General features: G+C 42.2%; 2 protein-coding genes across 7 annotated transcripts; one reads left to right on the top strand and one right to left on the bottom strand.

Annotated features, from left to right (window-relative positions):
* Positions 1 to 1,996: 1,996 nt before the first annotated feature.
* Positions 1,997 to 16,752, bottom strand: LOC123498870. 6 transcript variants are annotated; one of them, XM_045246352.1, is made up of 4 exons: positions 16,613 to 16,752; positions 16,260 to 16,323; positions 3,389 to 3,601; positions 1,997 to 3,183 (listed from the first exon to the last, which is right to left on the bottom strand). In XM_045246352.1, exons 3-4 carry the CDS (start codon positions 3,584 to 3,586, stop codon positions 2,980 to 2,982), a joined length of 402 nt encoding a protein of 133 aa, XP_045102287.1. In that variant the 5' UTR covers positions 3,587 to 3,601; positions 16,260 to 16,323; positions 16,613 to 16,752; the 3' UTR covers positions 1,997 to 2,979. The 6 variants fall into 6 exon arrangements, with proteins under 6 accessions (XP_045102287.1, XP_045102288.1, XP_045102284.1 ...); XM_045246353.1 differs by having other exon boundaries at positions 16,260 to 16,282; XM_045246349.1 differs by lacking the exon at positions 16,260 to 16,323 and having other exon boundaries at positions 16,613 to 16,746.
* A 1,598-nt stretch (positions 16,753 to 18,350) lies between these two features.
* LOC123498489 (phospholipase D alpha 1-like) lies at positions 18,351 to 22,626 on the top strand. The gene is given in 3 exon segments (XM_045245638.1): positions 18,351 to 18,485; positions 18,935 to 19,809; positions 19,812 to 22,626. Coding segments are annotated over 2 exon segments (2,295 nt in total). The 5' UTR covers positions 18,351 to 18,485; positions 18,935 to 19,109; the 3' UTR covers positions 21,407 to 22,626.
* Positions 22,627 to 22,945: the final 319 nt, after the last annotated feature.

Below are 22,945 nucleotides of genomic sequence, written 5' to 3'. Positions count from 1 at the left end.
AAAAAAAAAAAAAAAAGGCAAAGATACACAATAGGCGGTAACGAGGTGAGGTATAAATGTGGGTGACGCGTTTGTTGTTGTTGCTGTTGCTGTTGTTGCTGACACTGTTGCCTGTCGTGGATCGTGGGCGAATAAAAAAAGTAAAAATAAACTTCATTCATTCAACTGCATATACATAGACACGCACATAAACACACACACACACACACACACACACACACACACACACACACACACACACACACACACACACACACACACACACGTGGTAGGAAAAAAGAGGAAGTATAAAACTGTATACACAAACACAAACACACACATGCGCACGTGGTAGGAACAGGAAAGGTATAAAACTGTAGATACACACACACATGAGCACACGTATACAGCGTCGGTAGGAAAAGCAGAAGGTATAAAATGTGTGATTCAGAATTGGTTTATGTATAATAGACATATACTTCACGGTCCAGGGGCACGTGTCGGAATGTTGTACACGTATATAGTCATTTGGTTGTAGGCACAGTGAAGGGGTATAGGAGGGTAGGTTGGGTCACTTGGCCTCAAAGGAAGAAAAGGAAAATAAAAATGAAAAGGAAAGACAAGAAAAAAAATACATGAGATGAAACTACAATAACTTTATATCAAGAAAAAATGTATTAGCTTAAGTTAATCATTAATTAATAACTTTTTTCAGCTTTGACTCATATCTAAGAAAACGAAATGTTATTAGTATTTTCGTACTGAATTAAGGAAGTAAAGGTGAAAGAAAGATGTGGTGGGAGAGGCCGCGTTTTTGAAGGGTGCTACATTAAAGATTAAATTCTATTATTGGGATTAAAAGAGAATGATTAAAACTTACGATTAGTAGAAACCGAATACTTAATAAATAACAATAAATACAATAAATAACTAATCTAATATTGTTGTAATGAAAAAGAGAACCAATAAAATCCTTCTACTATTACTACTACTACTACTACTACTACTACTACTACTACTACTACTACTACTACTACTACTACTACTACCACCACCACCACCTCTACTTCCACCACCACCACCACTACCACCACTGCTACTACTACAACCACATCTACTTCCACCACCACCACCACTACCACTACCACTACCACTACTACTACTACGACTACGACTAACTAACTAACCAAACAACTAACCAATAACTAACGCATCACTTGGCACTACTCAATAATATTGCACTTATGAGAATGATAAGGGTAAGACTAGATCAGATCACAGTTGAGGGCTGACAACACACTTTCCCGGGAATGCTCGCGGGTGAGGCTGGGCAGGAGTATCACAGACGGTCAGTGGCTGGGAGCGGATGGGAATCAGGAATGTAAGGTAGGAGTTTAGGAATGTGGACGTAAGAGGTTAGGAAATAATTGCGATGGAGAGGCAGCATTGTTAATTAAGTGAAATTTGACGAAGGGTGTGAGATTATTACTGTTATTATTATTGTTATTATTATTATTATTATTATTATTATTATTAACATTATTATTGTTCTGTAAACGTTTATTTTCTATTAATTATCTATTTTTTTTCAGTTTAGTTTTCCTCATCTTCGTCAAGTTTCTCTGATGAATCTCATGGGATTAATTTTTTGTATTCTTTTTTTTACTTATTTTTTTTCTCCACATATATTTATTTACAGATTACGTTAAGGAGCTGACGCCATGATAGATAGATATATTCTTTAATGATTACACTTGCAGGGAAGACAGTTGAACACGGTAACACTCAGCGGTTGTTTTGGTTTATGTATACTGTAGGAGTGAGTGTTGGGGAGGAAAGGGAAAAGGGAAGGAGGGGGCGGGTTATGATGTTGCTTTCTCGGTTAATTGCATCAGACTTTCAGCGTTGTATTTTCTCGTGTGTTTCGAGATGTGATGCTGTTTTTCTCTTGCTTCAGTTCGTGTCCTGAATTTGTGCGTGGTTAGACACATCTTGCATTTGCTTTTTGTTTTTTTTATGTTTTCTTTGTGCCATCTTGTGTATCTCATGCCTCAGAGCGATCTACTTAGCTGAAAACAATTTGTCACACACACACACACACACACACACACACACACACACACACACACACACACACACACACACACACACACACACACACACCTGAAACAACCCAGAAATACCAATTAAATGTCACTCGTTCTTTAGTGGAAAAAAAATCACATCGTTTTTAATTTCCGCTTCACCACTAACACTGCCACCACCACCTCCACCACCACCACCATCACCACTCAACCCTTCAGGAAGCAAGTGATGGGCTCTCCCGTGGGTAATTAAGCGGTCATTGGTGAGTGGGCGCGGCAGGCAGTGATTGGGTCGGGTTGTTGGATTGATGGCTGGATCGCTCTGACTAATTAATGATCAACCAATGGCCGTCAGACAAAGGGAGTGTGTAGGTATGAGTGTCGTGACCTTTTTCAGGGACGTGATAGCAAAACATCATCGGTTAACATACGTGTCTATAGGGTTTCGTTGAGCAGTTAAAATCGCAAGTTGTAAAGTCATATCAGTAGCCGATTAACCCGCTGCGCTCCCCTCCACTGTATTAGGCGTTTATACCGTGTTCCGAGTCTTCAGATCTGACTTCTTATAAAATTTAGTAACTTCTGGCTTGTTAGAGGGACTTGAGGGGAAATGCAGCACTGTGGAGGTGAGCGCGTCAGATTATTCCACTAATGACCATGACCGTAACTCCCAAGGGCAAGGCGAATCAGTTTGGCGTTCATGAGTGTTACTGAGTGTTCTGGTTTTGATATATTGATTCATTGCCCAACAACATATATAAAAAGAAGCCCAATGTTCTGTTTTCGCAATGTTTTGTTCGCACATTCCATCAGGCATTTTTATGAACATCGTTGGCGTGCTACGGCCGCCACCAGATGGCACTGATGTTGCTTCGTCTCCGAGTGGGAGAGAACTGTTCCTGGTGGCAAACAATAGTTAGGTGTCTTCGTCCAAGTCTTCGTCAGGATTATAGTCGTAGGCAGAGGCTGGAAGGAGGTTAGGAGAGGAGAGCAGTGTGTACAGCACGAGGGCAGTGAGGGCGGCCAGAAGTATCGCCAGGAGCACCAAGAGCTTCTTTGTAAATCCCCGGAATTCCTCTTCTTGCCTCGCTTTCCGCTCCTCAACCACCGCTCGCGACTCCTGTGAAAGGATAAACCTGTCAGACAACGCCCAGGAAGACCATTCAGGAAAAGAACTGGAAGCACAGTGGAGGGAAGATTATTCAGAGAGAGAGAGAGAGAGAGAGAGAGAGAGAGAGAGAGAGAGAGAGAGAGAGAGAGAGAGAGAGAGAGAGAGACTATTGTATGTAAGCCTTCCATGTCCTTTCCTCGCCTGTGTTGCTCACCCTCCTGATGGTGGGAATGTTGTGGTTCTCCCCAGGCAGGTGTCCTCCCCTGCAGGTGGGGTGGTCGCACGGGCGAGGGGCCTGTAACTGCTGCATGAGGTTGGCCCAGCGGTCAGTGGGGGTCTGAGGGCGGGTCCTGGCGGCCGCCGCCTTCGCCGCCTCCCGCCACGCCAACCCCCGCCGCCGCACCAGACGCATGGCGCCTCACACCTGCTGCAGGAGGTGTTCATTGCGTGCGGTCACTTCAAGAGACGCTAATCATTTATTATCATACTCTTTACGTAGCCTACCGAATGAATGAATATATATATATATATATATATATATATATATATATATATATATATATATATATATATATATATATATATATACACACACACACACACACACACACACACACACACACACACACACACACACACACACACACACACACACGTATTTATATTTACAAAGTTAAGATTATATTTCTTATTTCAGTGATCCCTGGCGTGGTGGACTCACACTGAATCGCTGTGACACGCTTAGACGTCATCGTGTTCTGTTTACTCATAAATATGACAAGATTTAATATTTAACACGAAACTTGAGCGAGGCGTCAATATTGCCTCGCTGCGTAACTAACAGGTGTCAATCAGCCAGGCCCTTATCGCGGGAACGGATCCTCCGCCTCCCCTGCCACCAAAGTTTGCAGGGGACATATACTTTTTTATTTAAACTATAAATTTTGGAAAGTTATACCTGAAGTATAGAAATTAGTTAAAGGAGATGGATAAAAAGGCGCAGGCCGCGGCATTCTTTCCTTAGCAGGCGACCCGTAGCTCAGTGTCGCTCGCATTCACCACCTTTCCTCCAGTCCTCTTTAACTGCGACCAAAATATTGACTTTCTCACACTGCCGTTGGCAAGACCATCCCTCCCACTTACCTTCCTCCCTATCCCTTATTCTCTTCCCACTCTCCTCCTTCCATCCTCCTCCGTGCTGTCTCCCCTCCGTCAGCGAGATCACATTATAGACGCCTGCCTATCTGGAGGACCACGGAATGCTCGCCCCGCTCCCCGCATTCGTCATTAATTAATAAGATCACCTCTGACCTTTTACATGTAACCTCGTAAACTTGGGGACAAGGGGGAAACGAAATGTGGGTCAGGCGCTCCTGTGAGGCGAGGCAAACAACATTCTTTTATTGACTCTCACACACCATCAAACATTCATCACAAGGAAACGAAGGAAAACAAACAAACAAACAACTTGCGTATGTACATGAGCGCATGAAAGAAAAAAAAGAAAGAAAAAAAAAGAAACACGAGTCGAATAACGAGTGTACCCCATTGACCCAGAAAGTTTAAAAAGAAGCCATCACCCTTTGACCTCCGCTGCAAGGAGAAAGATACGAGGCAACGTTCATTCACGCCGGAAAATCTGAGAGACAGGAGACCGCTTGGAGCTCCCTTGTCCGCCTGAGAAAGCCAGCGCGACGCCACTCCACGGAAGCAGAAGAATCGTGGGGGCGTACCGGGATGGTCTTGCGGAGGGGGCGCGGGTCGGCATGTAAAAGGGACTTGTGGGACATCCTGTGGTGGAATTTAGGAGAAAAATGGTGAATTATTTTTATTGTTTTGTGAGTTATTATGCTTTGTGGTGTTGTAAGGCGTGGTGTTGTAAGTGGTGTTGTAAGTCGTGGTGTTGTAAGTCATGATTTTGTAAGTGGTGGTGTTGTAAGTGGTGTAAGTCGTGGTATTGGAAGTGGTGGTTTTGTAAGTCGTGGTGTTGTAAGTCATGGTGTTGTAAGTCGTGGTGGTGTTGTAAGTGGTGGTGTTGTAAGTCGTGGTGTTGTATGTCGTGGTGTTGTAAGTCGTGGTGTATGTCGTGGTGTTGTAAGTGGTGTTGTAAGTCGTGGTGTTGTAAGTGGTGGTGTTGTATGTCGTGGTGTTGTATGTTGTGGTGTTGTAAGTCGTGGTGGTGTTGTATGTCGTGGTGTAAGTGGTGTTGTATGTCGTGGTGTTGTAAGTGGTGATGTAAGTCGTGGTGGTGGTGTATGTCGTGGTGTTGTAAGTGGTGATGTAAGTCGTGGTGTTGTAAGTGGTGATGTAAGTCGTGGTGGTGTTGTATGTCGTGGTGTTGTAAGTCGTGGTGGTGTTGTATGTCGTGGTGTTGTAAGTGGTGTTGTAAGTCGTGGTGTTGTAAGTGGTGGTAAGGTGAGGGTTGTAAGTGGTGGTGGTGTTGTAAGTGGTGGTAAGGTGAGTGTTGTAAGTGGTGGTGGTGTTGTAAGTGGTGGTAAGGTGAGGGTTGTAAGTGGTGGTGGTGTTGTAAGTGGTGGTAAGATGAGGGTTGTAAGTGGTGGTGTTGTAAGTGGTGGTGGTGTTGTAAGTGGTGGTAAGGTGAGGGTTGTAAGTGGTGGTGTTGTAAGTGGTGGTAAGATGAGGGTTGTAAGTGGTGGTGTTGTAAGTGGTGGTGTTGTAAGTGGTGGTAAGGTGAGGGTTGTCTTGATTGCAAAGTGTCAGGTTATTGTTTTTGGTTATTTATTTATTTATTTTTTTATTATTATTATTATTATTTTTTTTTTTTGTGTGGTTACGTTTTAAAGAGTTGTGTCATGTCAAGTGGCTGTGAGGTTTGTTTTGTGTTACTGTCTTTGCTGTGTTGTTGAGGGGATTGTGTTGCGTGCTATAGAAGTGTTGTGCTGCTTACGTATGGGGATTTTGATTCTGTTATGCGTTCTGTGGTTGTATTGATAGCCAAGGGATTATCGACCGCATTTTGAAACACTTTGCCCACCACCTCCACTACTTCCAAAGGGCTCTAGCTAAAAATTACACGGATTTTTGTGGCTTCAGTAAGAGACTAACAAGATTTCTGCAATACTAACAGAGGAAACACTTTTGAGATCCCGGCCAATCATCTCTGTGGGCTTTCAAAATACTCGTGGTGAGAAAGCAAAATATTTTAAGTACACTAGTTTAGTTTCAGTATCATGACACGTTTTCATATTCATTCTGCTTACTACATGGTGATTTTATACAGCTTCAGAAACTAGTGTGAGGATTAAAATAGTGAAGACTCTAGCTATTAATCTTCTGACGTCCATAGACACTTCCTAATGTAAATAAAATCGTCTAATCACATCCAAAACTCATGGTAGAAATGCATCCCAGTACTGCAGGGGTTAAGCTGCGTGTCATGGGGATGAATCTTGCCTTATAACGTATTAAGTTATATTTCTGCTTAAGGATTGTCAAGCTGTCTGAGTTTCTGTGGCCTTTCAAAATATGTGTGACTAAATGCAGTAGTGAAGGGTTAATTTGCGTGTCACGGGGCTGTATGCTGCGTTATCGTATTGTATTAAATTATGTTTCTGCCTAGGAGGGATTTGTTGGAGGATCTGGTCTGTAAATTTATGCATGGGAGGGCTGTCTATATCTTCGCGTGTGGAGGAACGCGCGCCTCGTGACAGGACGATACCAGGCACACGTATTCGCTGTTTCATATTTTCCGTAGCCCCAGTAAGGGAAAGGAAGACAGTGACAGGACAATGTATATGGATTTTTACAGAATAAACTTTGTAAATTCAGAGGATGATAGAAAAATAATGTCAAGAAAATTTCGCAGTTTTCGTTATGTGTGTGTGTGTGTGTGTGTGTGTGTGTGTGTGTGTGTGTGTGTTTTCTGTGTTCTCGATAAGGGAGAGAAGAAAATGACATGACGTTGTATATAATTTTTTTGAAGTATAAACTTGATCCATTCGGAGTGTAGTGAAAAAAAAAATAATAATAACGGGAAAGAATAGAAAAAAAAAACATGGAAAGTGGGAATGAAACTTTAAATAAGATAAACTTCATGCAAGAGGAAAAAGGAGAGAAAGGAAAGAAAAGAAAGAAAAAATGACAAAACATAGTGGATGGCTCTTTACCAAATAAACCTGCTCTATTTAGTCGACTAAAATATTAATGAAAAAAAAAAAAATGGAGGGGAGGATGAAAATGTAAATAAGAGTAACATGTTGCGAGAGGAAAATGAAATGTTTGAATTTTTTGACATGAGGAAATTTTTGGTGAGTAATTTTTCCCTCTCGCTGTGAAGAGAAATAAAGGAAAAATACTGTGTTGGCTCCTACCTCTCATAGTTTGTGTGTTCGTATGTTCGTTTGTAACTGTATTGTTACGTTATGAATTCCGTAAATGCTCGACGCGAAGAGAAACACAAATTTTAACCTGCATGTATATTTTTCTTTTTATTTTTGTATGTCTATTCATCTGCTCTTCATCTGTCTGTTTTATACTTGTTTATTGCATGTGTCTGTTCGTTCCAGTCAGTCAGTCAGTCTCTCTCTCTCTCTCTCTCTCTCTCTCTCTCTCTCTCTCTCTCTCTCTCTCTCTCTCTCTCTCTCTCTCTCTCTCTCTCTCTCTCTCTCTCTCTCTCTCTCTGTGTGTGTGTGTGTGTGTGTGTGTGTGTGTGTGTGTGTGTGTGTGTGTGTGTGTGTGTGTGTGTGTTTATCTGCCTGTCTATCATTCTGACTTGCTGCATCAGTAATAATCGAAATCATTATCACTTATTGTTCTCCTCTTCTTTCATTCTCCGCATCCTCTCCTCCTCTTACTCCTCCTCCTCCTCCTCCTCCTCCTCCTCCTCCTCCTCCTCCTATTCCTTTTTCTCTCGCTTCCCCTCTTTTTCCATTTCTGTCTTCCCCTCATCATCCTTTTGTTCTTGCTTCTGCTCTCCTCCCACCCCTGCCCTCCTGGTGCTCATTCACCTCATCACACTCTCCATTCCCTCATCTTAAAGCAGCAACAGGGGTAACAGGAACAGAACAGTATTGCACATTTCTTTTATTTTTTCCCCTCCTTTTTCCTGAACTCTTCGTTTTAAAAGAAGGATATAAAATTTTTTGGCAGAGCTGTGTGCTGGTCATTCTTGTGTCCCCGGCTCAGGAGTACGAAGCTTGTCTCCTCTCCATCCCTTCCCTCTTATTCCCTTCCCCTCTTCCCTTCCATTCCCTCCTCCATTCTTGTCTATCGTTCCTGTCTTCTCCTCTTCCCTTTCTCCTCCTTCCTCTTGTCTCTCGCTCCTGTTCGTCTCGTCTCTTCCTTCCCTTTCATTCCTCCCCCTTTTGTCTATCGCTGATGCCCTTCTCTCACCCTCCCCCATTCACTCTCATTCCTTCCCGTCCTCTTGTCTATCTTCCGCGTCCTTCTCTGGTCTCCCTTCCACGTCCTTCCTCCTCCTCTTCCCTCTTGTCTATCGCTCTTACCGTCTCTCTCGTCTACTTCCAATCTATTCCTCCTCCTCTCTTGTTTGTCTGTTTCATTTTGTTTCCTTTCTTCATCTTCTCATCTCCTTCCTTCCGTGTTCTTGTCTCATCCTCATTTATGTTCTCTTTTTTTTTTTTTTGTCACATTTTTTTTTTTTTTATATCTCCTCCTCCTCCTTTTCAAATCTTGTCTCCCTTTCTTTCATTTCTTATTTCTTTCATATCTCTTTGTCATATCTTTGTTTCTTCCTCCTTCTCAGCTTATTTTCCTTAATGTCCCTCGCTTCCTTCATTTTCCTTCCCTTCCTGCACTTTTCTGCCCTTTCGTTTCTTGCTTCCTTCTCTTCTCTTCTCTTCTTCCTTTCCACTTCATTTATTTTTTTTCTTCTCTTCTTTCTTTTCTAGGTAGCTCTTCTGATTTGGTTTTACTCTCTCTCTCTCTCTCTCTCTCTCTCTCTCTCTCTCTCTCTCTCTCTCTCTCTCTCTCTCTCTCCACCCCCTCCCCTCATCACACACTTGTCTCTCCCTCCTCTTCCCCACAAACTATTTCACCACCACTCTGAGTCTCTGTCCTCATCCGGTCCTCTCTCCTCTCTTCCACTCCTTTCCACCCACACATCCCTCGAAACTCCCGCCTTTCCTCCACACCTGTCTCTCTGTCTCTTCGGCTCTCCTCTTCCACCTCCTTCTTTTCCTCACCACTCTTTCCCTTCTTCCGTCTTTCTTGTTTTCTCGTTTTTATTTTTCTTCTGCTTCACTCATTCGTGCTTCTTTTTATTGTGTTTTATGTTTCTTTCTTCTATTATTCTTGCTCTTTTTTTTTCTTTTTTTTCTTCTTTCTATATTATCTTGATCTCCCTCACGCACTCACTCACACTCTTCGACTTCCCTCCTCTGATTTCTCTTTCTTTTTTCCTTCTCTCTCTCTCTCTCTCTCTCTCTCTCTCTCTCTCTCTCTCTCTCTCTCTCTCTCTCTCTCTCTGCGTTTCGACTCTTCTTTTTGTCTTTTCTTTCCTTTCCCACCCTCTTTCTCACTCTCATACACTCACTTACTCAATCACTCTTTCTCTTCAACCTCTTCTGATTCCTTCCTCTCTTTTCTCTCCTCCTTTACACTTCTCTACCTCTTCACTCTCCCCAGGCTCTTCTCCTTTCCTGCACTCTCACTCTTCGCCTCGTTTACCTCTTTCGCTTTCCCCTCCCTTTGATTCCTATATGTTTTTTCTCTCTCTTGTTTTACACTCTTTCCCTCTTACTCTCACATGTTACTCTCCCCCTCCTCTCTTCCTCTTCCTCTTTTCGTCCTTCCCTACTTCTCCCTCCCCTCTCCCTCCCTTGTTGTTGCTTTCTTTTTTTCTTTTTTCCAAGTGTCGTCTGTCCACGAGGAAGACTCTCCTTTTTGTAAAGATTTTTCGACTATTGTTCTAGGTGGTTAAGCAGCTTTAAACTTACATGGTCTTTTACTCCATCGTCACTGCCATATCGAGCGACTCTCCCTTCGGTCCCAACTCCCACTTTTTGAGCGTTTTTCCTGCTTGCTCTGTGCTATCACGAAGTACTGTCATGATGCACGAGTGAATGGTGAGTGGCTATATGTGAAGCGCACATTTTATGTAGACAAGATGAGAATTTCGCTTGAAAAGTTGCGTTTGAGGACAGCTATTATGTTCATTTGTATAATTGCTCGCCCGGGATTAAAACGAGATGGAGAGACCCTTCCTGTCACCGCCTGGCGTAACACACTCATGCACCGGACAGTTCCTGCTTACGTGGAATGCTTATGCAAATGTAGGTTATTTTACCTTTATGCACGGGAAAATAAAGAAAAAGCGGCAGAGTGTCACAATATATATATATATATATATATATATATATATATATATATATATATATATATATATATATATATATATATATATATATATATATATATATATATATATATATATATATATATATATATATATATATATATATATATATATATATATATATATATATATATATATATGAACGGGAAACCGTGTAATCATAGGTCTCAGGGAATCACAAGTGATCTCGTGCAACAATATTTCAATAATTATATTTACAGTATTATTTTCTTTACTGAAATTTACTCTACTATATAGTAAAAGGAAATAATATCGGAAATGTGATAACTTATTCATTTGTTTTTATGTAATCACTATGATCTTTGCAAAATCTCTTATCACACAGATTTACATTAGTATATATATATATATATATATATATATATATATATATATATATATATATTATATATATATATATATATATATATATATATATATATATATATATATATATATATATATATATATATATATATATATATATATATATATATATATATTGGAGATGGACTTTGCTGCACGTTTTCCTTGGTGTCGTGGCGCAGTGTCAGGCCCCTTCAGGCTTACCATCATCTTGGGTGAGCTGGGCTTGTGTTGGAAGTCAGCCTGCCAGGGCCTCTTCGTTTAGGTTGCCATGTTATACACATGCAGTGATTACGGTAATACGTATAATGTGATATACTGATATTGCATCTATTTCTACAAATGAGATAACATTCATTATTTATTGTATATTATTGTATTACATTTTATCATTGTATCTTGTTTTAGTCAGTGTAGTCAGCGTCTCTCGTAACGGTGAAAGAAGGTCAATTAGACGTATCTTGACCCAACTCCAAACCCGGATGCGACTATTAGATCAATAAGATCACGAGAATCCCATGGGCAAGAAAGAATCAGGCTGCTTCAGGCAAGCTGTGGCGAGGCGCGTCACTCAGGCGGGCAGGGGCGAGGGAGCGGGGGTTCGTTTAATTTTTTACATTTATTTCATATATTGACGGAGACAGGATTACAGTTTAAAACCACGGGAATGCCAAAAATGCCTGCACGTTTTGATGACTTAGCTGTATACAGTTCAGTTCAGCTATTGTGAATATCACATTTGTTTCCCCTGCGGCATCAGTTTTACACATATCTCTTCAGTGTTGGGTTCAATACTGTAGTCTAGATACATGTACAATTGAACTTTGATATTGTAGGATTTGACATTTTACTGCGAGGTTAAGGTTAGGCAGTCTGTGTTTCTGAAAGACAAGCGTAACACTGGTGGTGGCAGCGACGGGATTGGGTCCACTAACGTGGCGGGATAATTATGAGGCAATAAGGTATACGCCACTCATCCAGGAGGAAATGTCTCGGATGTGGAGTTGTGTTTGCATATTCTATTATATCATTAGAAAGCTGTACACGTTGATTCCAGGAGAGATGGCGCTTTGCAGTGAGTTTACCGTAAGGCTAGTTGTTGGCGACGTCCCCTTTAGCAGAACAGTTAAAGCGTTGCGCTGGCAACCTTGTGGTCTCAGGTTCGATCCCCGTGATATACAACCCAGAGCTAAAAAGTCTTCCTACCTCCGCTCAGGTTAATCTACCACAGTTTCTCAAGTGCCGGCGATGGAGCGCTGCCTGGTGGTGGAGCAGGAAAGTGGTGGAGAGGGAGAAGCCGAAGTGCACCATCACCTTAAATTTTCAGAGCGACGTGATTTCCCCCTCTAGTTTTGAGGAGGAAAGTTAGGAACTAAGTTACGGAGGGAGGAAGAATTCAATGCGTTTCTTAATCTTTTGTTCTTATAAACATTTTCTACTTATTCTAATTTACATAAGAGGAACACCGAATTACTGATCTCATTGTTCCATTTCGTAAAAAAGAATGAAATGAAAAAAGAAATGAAAAATCGAGAAGATCCAGAGAGAGAGAGAGAGAGAGAGAGAGAGAAGGAAGAAAGAATGTACCTCATTTTCTTGGATTTCTAAAAGGCTTTCACACGGACACCAGTTTCCCGGGAGTACAGCAGCGTGGAGCCGTGCCGGTACTCGCCCAGCTCACGCAGTCAAACCCACGCCAGGCAACGTCTGTTCATAACTTTTGTTTTGGTCTCTAATGAGCTGGAGGAGTTTTGAGTGAGTTTGTGTTAACGCGGACGAAACACGAACAGGTTATCTCTCTCTCTCTCTCTCTCTCTCTCTCTCTCTCTCTCTCTCTCTCTCTCTCTCTCTCCCTGATTGTTCCTGCCACTTCATTTCTTCTTCTTTTTCTGTTGCTTTCCTTTCTGTTTTTTCCTTTTTTTTTTCTTTTTTTGTGTTTTTGTGTGTAATTTCACCTTTTTCTTCTGTAATTTCACCTCTCTCTCTCTCTCTCTCTCTCTCTCTCTCTCTCTCTCTCTCTCTCTCTCTCTCTCTCTCTCTCTCTCTCTCTCTCTCTCTCTCTTTTCTGGAGTCGTTCATTTCCCCAAAGTACAATATTCCCACAACGCACTATATACTCAATCCTCCTAACATAGAGATGCAATATTCTAAATAGTAAAGGTTCGGGTTATGTATCAACCATATACCCTTCACTTCACTTCACTAGGCCTCTCAGTCTCACATCTTTACATCTTTTTCATCTTTGTATCTTCAGAACCCGTGCCTTGTTTTTTTTTTTTTTTCTCTTAATTTTTTCCTTTTTATTTCGTTCTGGGAGACAAAAGGCTTCTATCAGCTTGTCTTTCTCCGCCCTTCAAGCCTGTATCCTTCACTATAGAGTATCCATTTATCGACCAGCGGGTTTGTAAATACGAGAAAGGTGGGCAGTATGGTGTGCTGTGTGCGCCACCTAAACTCCTCTTCCCTCCCCACAACGCTGCCTAAAAAAAGAAAGCCAAAAAATAGAAAACAGCCCTCCTGTGTTTCTCTCTGGCACGTTGTATAGCCACTTTAACAGGACCGCGCTTTAATCGGGGAGACGTTACCTTATTAGTGCAATTAATCGACACCTGATGTGGAAATAATGATGCAAATTACGTACCCCTCCTCGTTGCAGCGATTCTCAACCACTCACACGTCTCGTTTTGCGTCTCATTTCCATTGCTATTTACAGCCTCCAGTGAACGCTATAGAGGTTTCCAAGGATGCGTTCATGACTGGTAAGCATGTTTGTACCGTTAGTGGAAAAATTATACACGAGAATCTGCTTAACTCTTTCGCCGCGATCTTCCACCATTCACGACGTTAGAAATCACTGTGCATAATCTCTTCAGGTGTGATAAGAAAGAAAAGTCATTAAAACAATCGCGATTATAATGTCTAGATATGACTGTTGAAGAAAAGGAAATATCTCATTGAGGTTAGTGATTAAAAGAGAGTGTGGCAGTTGGAGTGAAAAGTTTAATCTTCTCTGAAACCTTCAAAAACGGCTCTAATAAGAGACAAATGGTTTCAATAAAGAATATGAGGCTATTTTAATCTCGTTTTAATTGTATTTCATGTCAGAGTCTATGTAGTGAGTCATTGGCGTGTATGAAAACAATGCCAATAAATAACAAAAGCATGAATCATAGAGCAGACGAGACACAGTGATATTTAATGAGCACGTGTGGACGGTGTGAATAAATGTATGCTCAGGAAGAAAATGTTATGCATGTGGGTATAGTGTGTAAATGTGATGTAACGTGCAATCAGCGCCGCGGGGAATGTATGTGTACGTACAGTATGTATGTACGTACAGTGCCTCGCCCTCCCCGGCTCAGTGTGTGCGAGAACCCTGGATGGTGTGTCGAAAATCATGTGCTTGTTATTGTTGATGCTGTTGTTTTTTGTTGTTCGTGGTAGTGGTGTGTTGTTGTTGTTGTTATTGCTGCCTGTTTTTTTTTTTTTTTTTTATACCCTGTGGGCTTTTCACGGGAATTTATGGGCTAAAGGGGGTACTTTTTGTGGTACCTCCTATCTCAAAGCCCACCCGCTAGGAAACCGTTGCCCCGAGTGAGGAAGCCGAACCTACATTCGGACCGTGGACAGGATTCGAACCCGTGCGCTTGGAGACCCCTCGGACCACAAAGCACGCATGGTTCCACTGTACCACTATTACACCATACAATAGTTAAAAGGAAAGGGTTTTAAGAATATAACTTTTAAGGATACTTTCTTGTAAAAATCTTAAAAAGCACACTTGTTTTGTTATGTGACCGACCATTTTTCAGCACACTACTTCTGTTATATGTCTCAACATTTTCCCATTTTCTTTTATTTTGTAATTAGCTCGATAAGGATAATTTTTTCGACAGATTCAAGGTGTAATACGTTATGCAAAAGATTCTGTATTGCAATTCTTTTTCTTGTATTGTGTTTCGTATTTAAGTGGGAGAGCTGGGTAACATTACTCCTGCTTATCCTCCTCCTACTCCTCCTACTCGTGCTACTACCACCACTACTACTACTACTATTACTATGACGACTACCACTACTATTTCTACTACTACTACCACTACCACTACCACTACCACTACTACTACTACTACTACTACTACTACTACTACTACTACTACTACTTCTACTATGACGACAAGAACGACGACGGCAAAGATAAATACTTTTAATGAAATATTACTTTAACTCTTTCTATTATTTTTTCCATATTATTGAACACAGTGATATGAACTGATCTGATTAACTGATCGGAATGTGTTTTTCGGGTAAAATGTTTCTCGAATTATACACACCTTTTTTCCACACACGTGTTCGAGTATATAGATAACTGAGAATTATAACAAACAGGGGGAACTAAATTGGCAGAGAAAATTGCCTCCAGCGCTACGAGTAATTGTCAATAATTGGTTCATTACTCCTAGCTGGAAATAACATCTCGACTCTGCTCTCTGAAGGAACAAACACCGGGTCTGGCAGCACAGAAATGCCTCTTTGTTCCCGCGGAGAGTGTGTTGACAGAGAAATAGAAAAATTAAAGTAAAATATATATCTACGTATATCATTCTCTCTCTCTCTCTCTCTCTCTCTCTCTCTCTCTCTCTCTCTCTCTCTCTCTCTCTCTCTCTCTCTCTCTCTCTCTCTCTCTCTCTCCGTAAAACACACACACATACACACACACATACACACACACACAACATTGTACTCCCTATCAATATGCGTTGTGTACAGTACTATAGTTTCAGGGTGAGGTAGGCGTGATACTAGTTGCAGGGGCCAGGACACCCAGTCGCAGCGTATCAACGTGAAGCCTTAACAAATGCGCGCGCGAGCACCGGATAAGAGAATCAAAGGGAATGATGCCGCGCAGGGAATGATGGAATTGACGGGCACTGTGATTAGTTGTGGCAGTATCGAGACGTGAACTGCTGGCAGGTAATTATACATCCGCGACCACGCACACTTGGTTAATACATCAACGTATCATACTGCACTCCCATAAAAGCGTGAGACCTCCACCGAGTGAATGGTCAAGGGAAGCCTAAAAGTATACTTCTCTTGGCCAGACAGATCTGTTAGTGCTATTGATTTAGTTCCCCATGATATGGTTTCTTCTGTATCCATCACGACCTTTGACTGGTGACGTGGTGATGATGCTGAGGGTTTAGCCTGCAGGGATAATGTCGTACATCACGATCACGTCTTGCTGTCAGATATTCCTCAGCATCACACTCAGGCCTATTCCTATCGGGAAGTGAAAACACTGCTGGACTCGAGCGTTTTGGTGACAACTGTTGCGTCTCGTGGTGGTAGTGATGCAGGATACCGTGGTGCTTAGCAAACTTACTTAGGGAAATCCTGACGATGCCACTTTACAGATGAGGAGGGTAAGTCACAAGTTAGATTTTGTTCTGCATATAATTAATTAGATAAATAAATAAATAGATGAAAAAATAAACAACTGTATATATATATATATATATATATATATATATATATATATATATATATATATATATATATATATATATATATATATATATATATATATATATATATATATATATATGCATGCACGCATATACAGTATATATTCGAATATGAAGCACAAGGTACGAAATTACCGTCATCTCTTATAATTATTCAATTTTTGTTTCAATACTGTACTATGATGCTGCACGGCTGTACCGTTTTACATACTTGATAAACACCTTTGATTTCTAAACTTTTAAGTCCTAGATTGACAGTCTTGTGTATGACTGTCATGGCTTTCCTCCCGCTTCGTATTATGTCTGTGAGGGAGAGACGTCCTCACCACACCACCACACACTACCGCCGCCACCACACACTGCCCTGCCCACTCCCTACAGCCCTCACCTGTTGGAGCTACTATTGATCACGCCTTCTCCCTCACTCCCTCCCTCTCTCTCTCTCTCTCTCTCTCTCTCTCTCTCTCTCTCTCTCTCTCTCTCTCTCTCTCTCTCTCTCTCTTTACACACACAACCGCGAACCAATTTGTGTTTAAAGGTGGCAGGGCGCCCATAAGGGACTGACGCAGTACAGAAAACAAAAACTTATGGAGCATGTCCGTAGAATTGCGTCCGTTTCCTCTCTCCGAGTCGGTGCGGTCATTAGTTGTCACTTTACCAGGTCAAGTTTTTACCTGTATCGATTCACCGCTTAATTACTTGTTTATTGGACATGCTTGTATGTAAAAGGAAAACAGGTGCTCTTGTGGAAAATTGCCTCTTCCGAGATTGGTCCTCAAGGGTTTTGCCGTGGACGGATTTTAGACACCGTAATTCATGCTGCCATCTAAAGTAATACAATATACTCACTCTACCTAATAACTTTAATCTCCAAAGTGTTTTAAACGATGATAGACGGTCCCGAGCCTTCAGCCATGATCATCACATCGGGGGAAGGGAGAGACTGAGACGGGTAAACTTGGTTCACGTGAAACAATGTCATTCTTTCGATTTCCTCTGCAATGCATTGTCCGCCTGTCTGGTTTGTCTTTGCATGGGGAGGAGGTTCAGAGAAGAGCGCAGGATCTGTCAAGACGCATTTGTTTCTTATTTCTTGGTGTGATTTGGCAACCCCCGCAGGGAGCAGTCGTCTCAGCGAGGGGAGGTAGTTAAGGTAAAAAATCCTGCCTTTATCAGTAAGGCCGCCGACCACTTTGCCGCGGTGACTCATCTGCAAGGACGGGAGGAAACTGTTATTAGTTCGGAAACCTTTGCCTTCCGTTTTTCTTTTACTGGAGGGAAGCAAGGGGAGTATTACACGATTATCCATAGAGCAGGGGACCATTTTATACTCTTCGTATGTATGAGAAACATAATCTGTCGAACAGGAGCTGTGCTGCGTTAACAAAGACTATACTGACCTAGGTAAGCTTATATATATCGTACTCATTAATATAAAGAATGTTCAACTCTGTCACTCATGCAGGTGGGTGGAAATGCACTTTACAGATGATCTTTGTTCGTCTTGACTTATCAGTATTATCTTAGTAATGAATTAACCAGTACAAGGAAAATATAAAGCTTACATGTATTCAATAACTATTTATAATCATGGCCTATATCTTAGTGCTGCCGTGTCAGCCATGGATTAGCGTTATCTCTCCACAAAGCTTAAATCCGATTTTATTGTTTACTCTGATAAGGACGTAAGCTCATTGCATGCCACGGTATACTAAATTGTCCTTCTGTATGAGCGTCAGAATTTCGCAATATTGCTTCTGTATTTGTTGTGTATCTCTACACTGCCCTCGCCCTCAAGGTGTAACGGAAATAACATCATGAGCTCTGACGACGTAAATATATAATGATCAATGCAAGGACGGGTAATTACAAGGGCTGGAATAATATAATGAACGTTGTTAGTGCTGTGTAGTGTTGGCAGGAGTGGAAGGAGGGTGGAGGGAGGCGAGGTGGCAAGGCGGCGGTGTGGTGATGTTCGTGTTGAGACTCGGTACAGTTGGTAGGATTGGGCAGTGTGGCGCCAGCTAGTAGTGGAGGTGGTTGTCTGCTCGTCCTGCTCCTGGTAGTAAATGACATTTCTTTTGGTATGTGCCAGTTGTATTTAAATGTGTATGTATCTGACTAATGTATGTCTTCGTCACTGGGATGGTGTGAGTGTTGTGCATTGGGTGGCTGAGTGTTGTTAAGCCTAATCAAGTTGCCAAAGGACCACGGCGGTCTCACTTCCACCTTTTTTGTTATGTTATGTGTTCGTGGAGGTGTGGTAATGGTGAGGTACTTACTTGTATGAGTGCTGTGGAATGTTGAGATCACGCTCCACGTCTACGTGCCCTGATGAGGGAGGTGCTGGTGTGTCCAGGTTGAATGACTAGGCCTAGTGTTTACAGTTTGTGCGTATAGTGCTGCTTATCCTTCACAACACATTATTAGTGTGTGTCACAACTGTGTGGAACAGATCTAGACTGAGCTGCTTGTCATGCTTGCTTGGCAAGGAGGAAAACTTGACTCTTCTAACTCTCGCTCCTCTCCGCAGGTGTGGGCGTGTGGCCAGCTTCCGTAGGTGCCGCGAGTGTGTCGTTGACCGGTGCCCTGTTGTGAGACCCTCCCCACGTCTACTGCATGCCCTTATATCCATACAGTAGTGCACCAGTGTCTTGCCTTCACTCCTAGCCTTAAGAAACACCACCACCACTACTACCACCACCACCATGGCCATGCTCAGGGGTTACCTTTATGTGGATATCATTGAAGCAGATAACTTACCTGACTGTGACACTGCATTCTTCAATATCGATCCCAAGGATACATCAGATGCTTTTGTCCAGATCAAGATTGGTAGCTCTATCATCTGCAAGACAGCAGTAATTAATAATGATCTTTCTCCCAAGTGGCAGGAGTCTCACAGGATTCCTGTGTGTCACAAAGCAGATGAACTACAGATCCAGGTGCTTGATAAGGACCACTTTAATGCCGGAATACTTGGGGAGGTAAGCATCCGCCCAGAAGACCTCTTGGATGGGGAGACACTGGAGGGCTGGTATCCACTGTCTGGTTGTGATGGACGCATCAATCTCACAATGAACTATGTTCCTAAAGAAGCAATTGAAGCCACGTTTGAAGTGCCAGATTGTTACTTCCCTCTTCGTGAAGGGTGTGGTGTCACCCTGTACCAAGATGCTCAGTGCCCTGCCATGCCTTTCTTTGAGAGTGTCCCAACAGCCACTGGAGAACCCTATGAGCCTCCCTGTGCCTGGAAAGACCTCTATTATGCACTTAATAATGCACAGAGGTTCATTTATATCACAGGATGGAGTGTCTACACTGACATAACACTGGTGAGGGTAGAGGGTGATCAGGAAGAGGAGGGTGTAGGAGAGACTGTGGGAGAGCTACTAAAGAGGAAAGCTGAAGAGGTGTTAGGGTACTGGTGATGGTGTGGAATGAGAAAATGAGCACTGGCGTCACTGCAGGGCTCATGGGCACCCACGATGAGGAAACACGTGCCTACTTTGAGGACTCGGAGGTGCATGTGGCAGTAGTGCCTCGAGTCAAGCTGCTGGAGGGTGTAACTGCCTTCTTCCGGGACCAATTTTCCCAGACCTGCTACACTCACCACCAGAAGACGGTTATTCTGGACTGTCCGCCTGCAGAGGATGAGGAGCTGCCACGAATCCAGGCCTTTGTTGGGGGTCTGGATATCACTGATGGCCGCTATGACACACCAGAGCATGAGCTGTTCAGAACATTACATTCTGTCCACCAGGGTGACTTTTATAATGGTGTAACTACCACTACCTGTGATGAAGGCCCTCGCCAACCTTGGCATGATATCCATTGCCATGTCAGTGGCCCAATAGCTCAGGATCTCATGGACAACTTCACTGAACGCTGGCGAAGGCAGGTCAGTGATCAGGAGTCAGCGCTGCTCCCAATCTCTGAGGAAGAGTTCATAATAGATACACCAATACCCTGTGATGAGGCAGAGGCTTGGAGTGTCCAGTTGTTCAGGTCTATTACATCTGATTCTGCTCTATTTAATTTTGACAGAATACATGCCATCCCTAAGAGGAAGGGAAAGTATGTTGACGACAGTATCCACCGGGCATACATCCACCACATCCGCCGTGCAGACAGCTTCATCTTTGTGGAGAACCAGTACTTCCTGGGATCTGCCTACAGCTGGAATGATGAGCAGAGTACCAAGGCTCATCATCTCATTCCACAGGAGATCACACAGCGGATTGTGGAGAAAATTAATTCTGGAGAACACTTTGTTGCCTATGTTGTGGTGCCCATGTTCCCTGAAGGAGATCCCACCAGTGCCCCAGTGCAGGAGATCCTCCATTGGCAGCACCGCACCATGGAAATGATGTATGGTGGCATTGCAGAGGCTATTGAAGCCAATGAACTGGATACTCATCCCAGGGACTACCTTACCTTCTTCTGCCTGGGCAAGGGTGAGTGCCCTGAGGACATTCCTGAGGATCTACAGTCACCAGAACCTGAAACTCCGGCCAGTTTGCTGCGCGAGAAGGCTCGTCTTATGATATATGTTCATTCCAAGATGATGATCGTGGATGATGATTACATCATTGTGGGATCAGCCAACATCAACCAGCGCAGCATGGGTGGCACCCGTGACACGGAGATTGCTGTAGGTGCCTTGCAGCCACTGCAGACACGGGAAGTGTGTGGGGAGCCTCGTGGGGGAGTGTTCCAGTTCAGGATGGCACTGTGGGGAGAACACCTTGGGGGCTTGGAGGAGGTATTTTACAACCCAGGTTCTCTTGACTGTGTGCGTGCTGTCAATGAATATGCAGATGCCAACTGGCAAGCATATGCAGCAGATGAGCCATGCAGAATTGACAGTCACTTACTGGCCTATCCAGTTTCAGTGGGACAAGATGGGTCAGTTACTTCCTTAGAAGGATCAGAGAACTTCCCAGACACTGAAGCTCCTGTGCTGGGATCTCCAAACTTCCTTCCTAACAAGCTTACTACATAAGAAAGCTGCTCAATATACTTTGTAATATTTGCTGCTAACAGTATCAGATTGGTGATAGCTTACATGTGCCTCTTTATTAAACCTCACGTGCTTTATGTGATAGAAACAAATTCAAAGTCTATGTAATAGCTAGTTTTTGTGGTGGCTGCTATAAATCAGAGAAAGTATTATAGATTTGGGTTGCTTTATTTTTTATAGAATATACATACTTATATGAAAATAATGTGTGATTGGGCTATACGACTTAATAGATTTAGGAATGATATTGCATGAATCGGCTTCCACAGCTGCAACCGAGATACCTGCCAAAGATAGGTCTAGCTAATTGTAATTTACAGTTCTGGAAAAGCAGCTACAAAATGTTCATGATGACACTTATTTTTTGCAGAAGTTTACTGCAACAAATGTATAAATGCAGTTAAAGTGACACAAGATCTGTTAGCATTTGGTCTTATTTAAGATTTGCCTATGCAATGATTTTGTAACTGGTATTGTGTTCAGGGAAACTGATATTAATAATTTATATAGAAAGTTAGCTTTATTTGTATAGCATCCATATTTAAGGTGTCTATCACAACATTCTCATAGTGTACTCAAGAAGGAAAACCTTTCATGATATAAGGTTTTGGAGAAATATTGCATTTACTGTTGCACATAGTTTTTTTAGTCCATTGCAAATCAAATTTAGAAGCAGTGTGTGACATAAGCTTTGTGTTAGAAATATGTTCACATATTGTCTAATGATTGATCAGATTTTTGTTTGTTAGTCCAAAGTTTAGTATTAAAGCTTCATTGTTCTACAATCAGCATATATTTACCTTACAACTAGATGAAGGAGTTCTGGAAAGATTAGGTTTGTGCCTTTATGGTGGTGATGGTGTGTGGCTGGATGTTCAAGGTCAGAGTGGCCAGAGTAGTGAAGGAAGTGTCAGCACAACTGTAGTTGTTTTGGATGTACAATGAATCTCTGAAAAGTGATGGGTGATGCACTGGTAGATTATTACATTGTCAGAAGCAAATTGGTTTGATTTTCTGATGTGTGTAACTTGTCAGCATGTGTGTGGTTTCTGTTACAATTCACCATTCACATTGAGACTTTGACATTTCTTCCCCATGTGATTGAATGGTGCTATGTTTAGCTTCTTTGTGTTTATACCATTCAGAGCATGTTCTTAATTTTGTACCTAGAGAACAAATATTAATGTTGTTTTCCACATTTACACCTATGTTATTAACCCTTTATTTTAGACGTTGCATGTTAGCAATACATCACTATACATATATGAAATCTGTTGCTGTGTGAGTGCTGCTGTGGCGAAATCTGTTGCTGTGTGAGTGCTGCTGTGGCTAGGAAGGAACAACCTGTGTAACCCACAAGGAATGTGAAGTACACAAACTAAGTTGCATGGCAGTGGCGGCAGATGATCTTAGATAACGCAGGTGCAGCTTCTTGAAGTCTGGCCCTGTGGTTGAACTGTTATGCTTTCATGGGTTGCTGTTACACCACTAAGTGTAACTGATTTATACTACACAAACCAA

The sequence above is a fragment of the Portunus trituberculatus genome, chromosome 48 (genome assembly GCF_017591435.1).
Source record: "Portunus trituberculatus isolate SZX2019 chromosome 48, ASM1759143v1, whole genome shotgun sequence".
Taxonomy (NCBI): Eukaryota; Metazoa; Arthropoda; class Malacostraca; order Decapoda; family Portunidae; genus Portunus; species Portunus trituberculatus.
The sequence above is the reverse complement of the archived record's forward strand: the minus strand, read 5'-3'. Positions and strand labels throughout refer to the sequence as shown.

Bases quoted from the DNA above. Each gene is read 5' to 3' on its own strand.
- LOC123498870 (XM_045246352.1), bottom strand. From the start codon at position 3,586: ATGCGTCTGGTGCGGCGGCGGGGGTTGGCGTGGCGGGAGGCGGCGAAG. The intron at 3,184-3,388 runs GTGAGCAACACA...ATCCTTTCACAG, and splicing joins ACATTCCCACCATCAGGAGG to GAGTCGCGAGCGGTGGTTGA.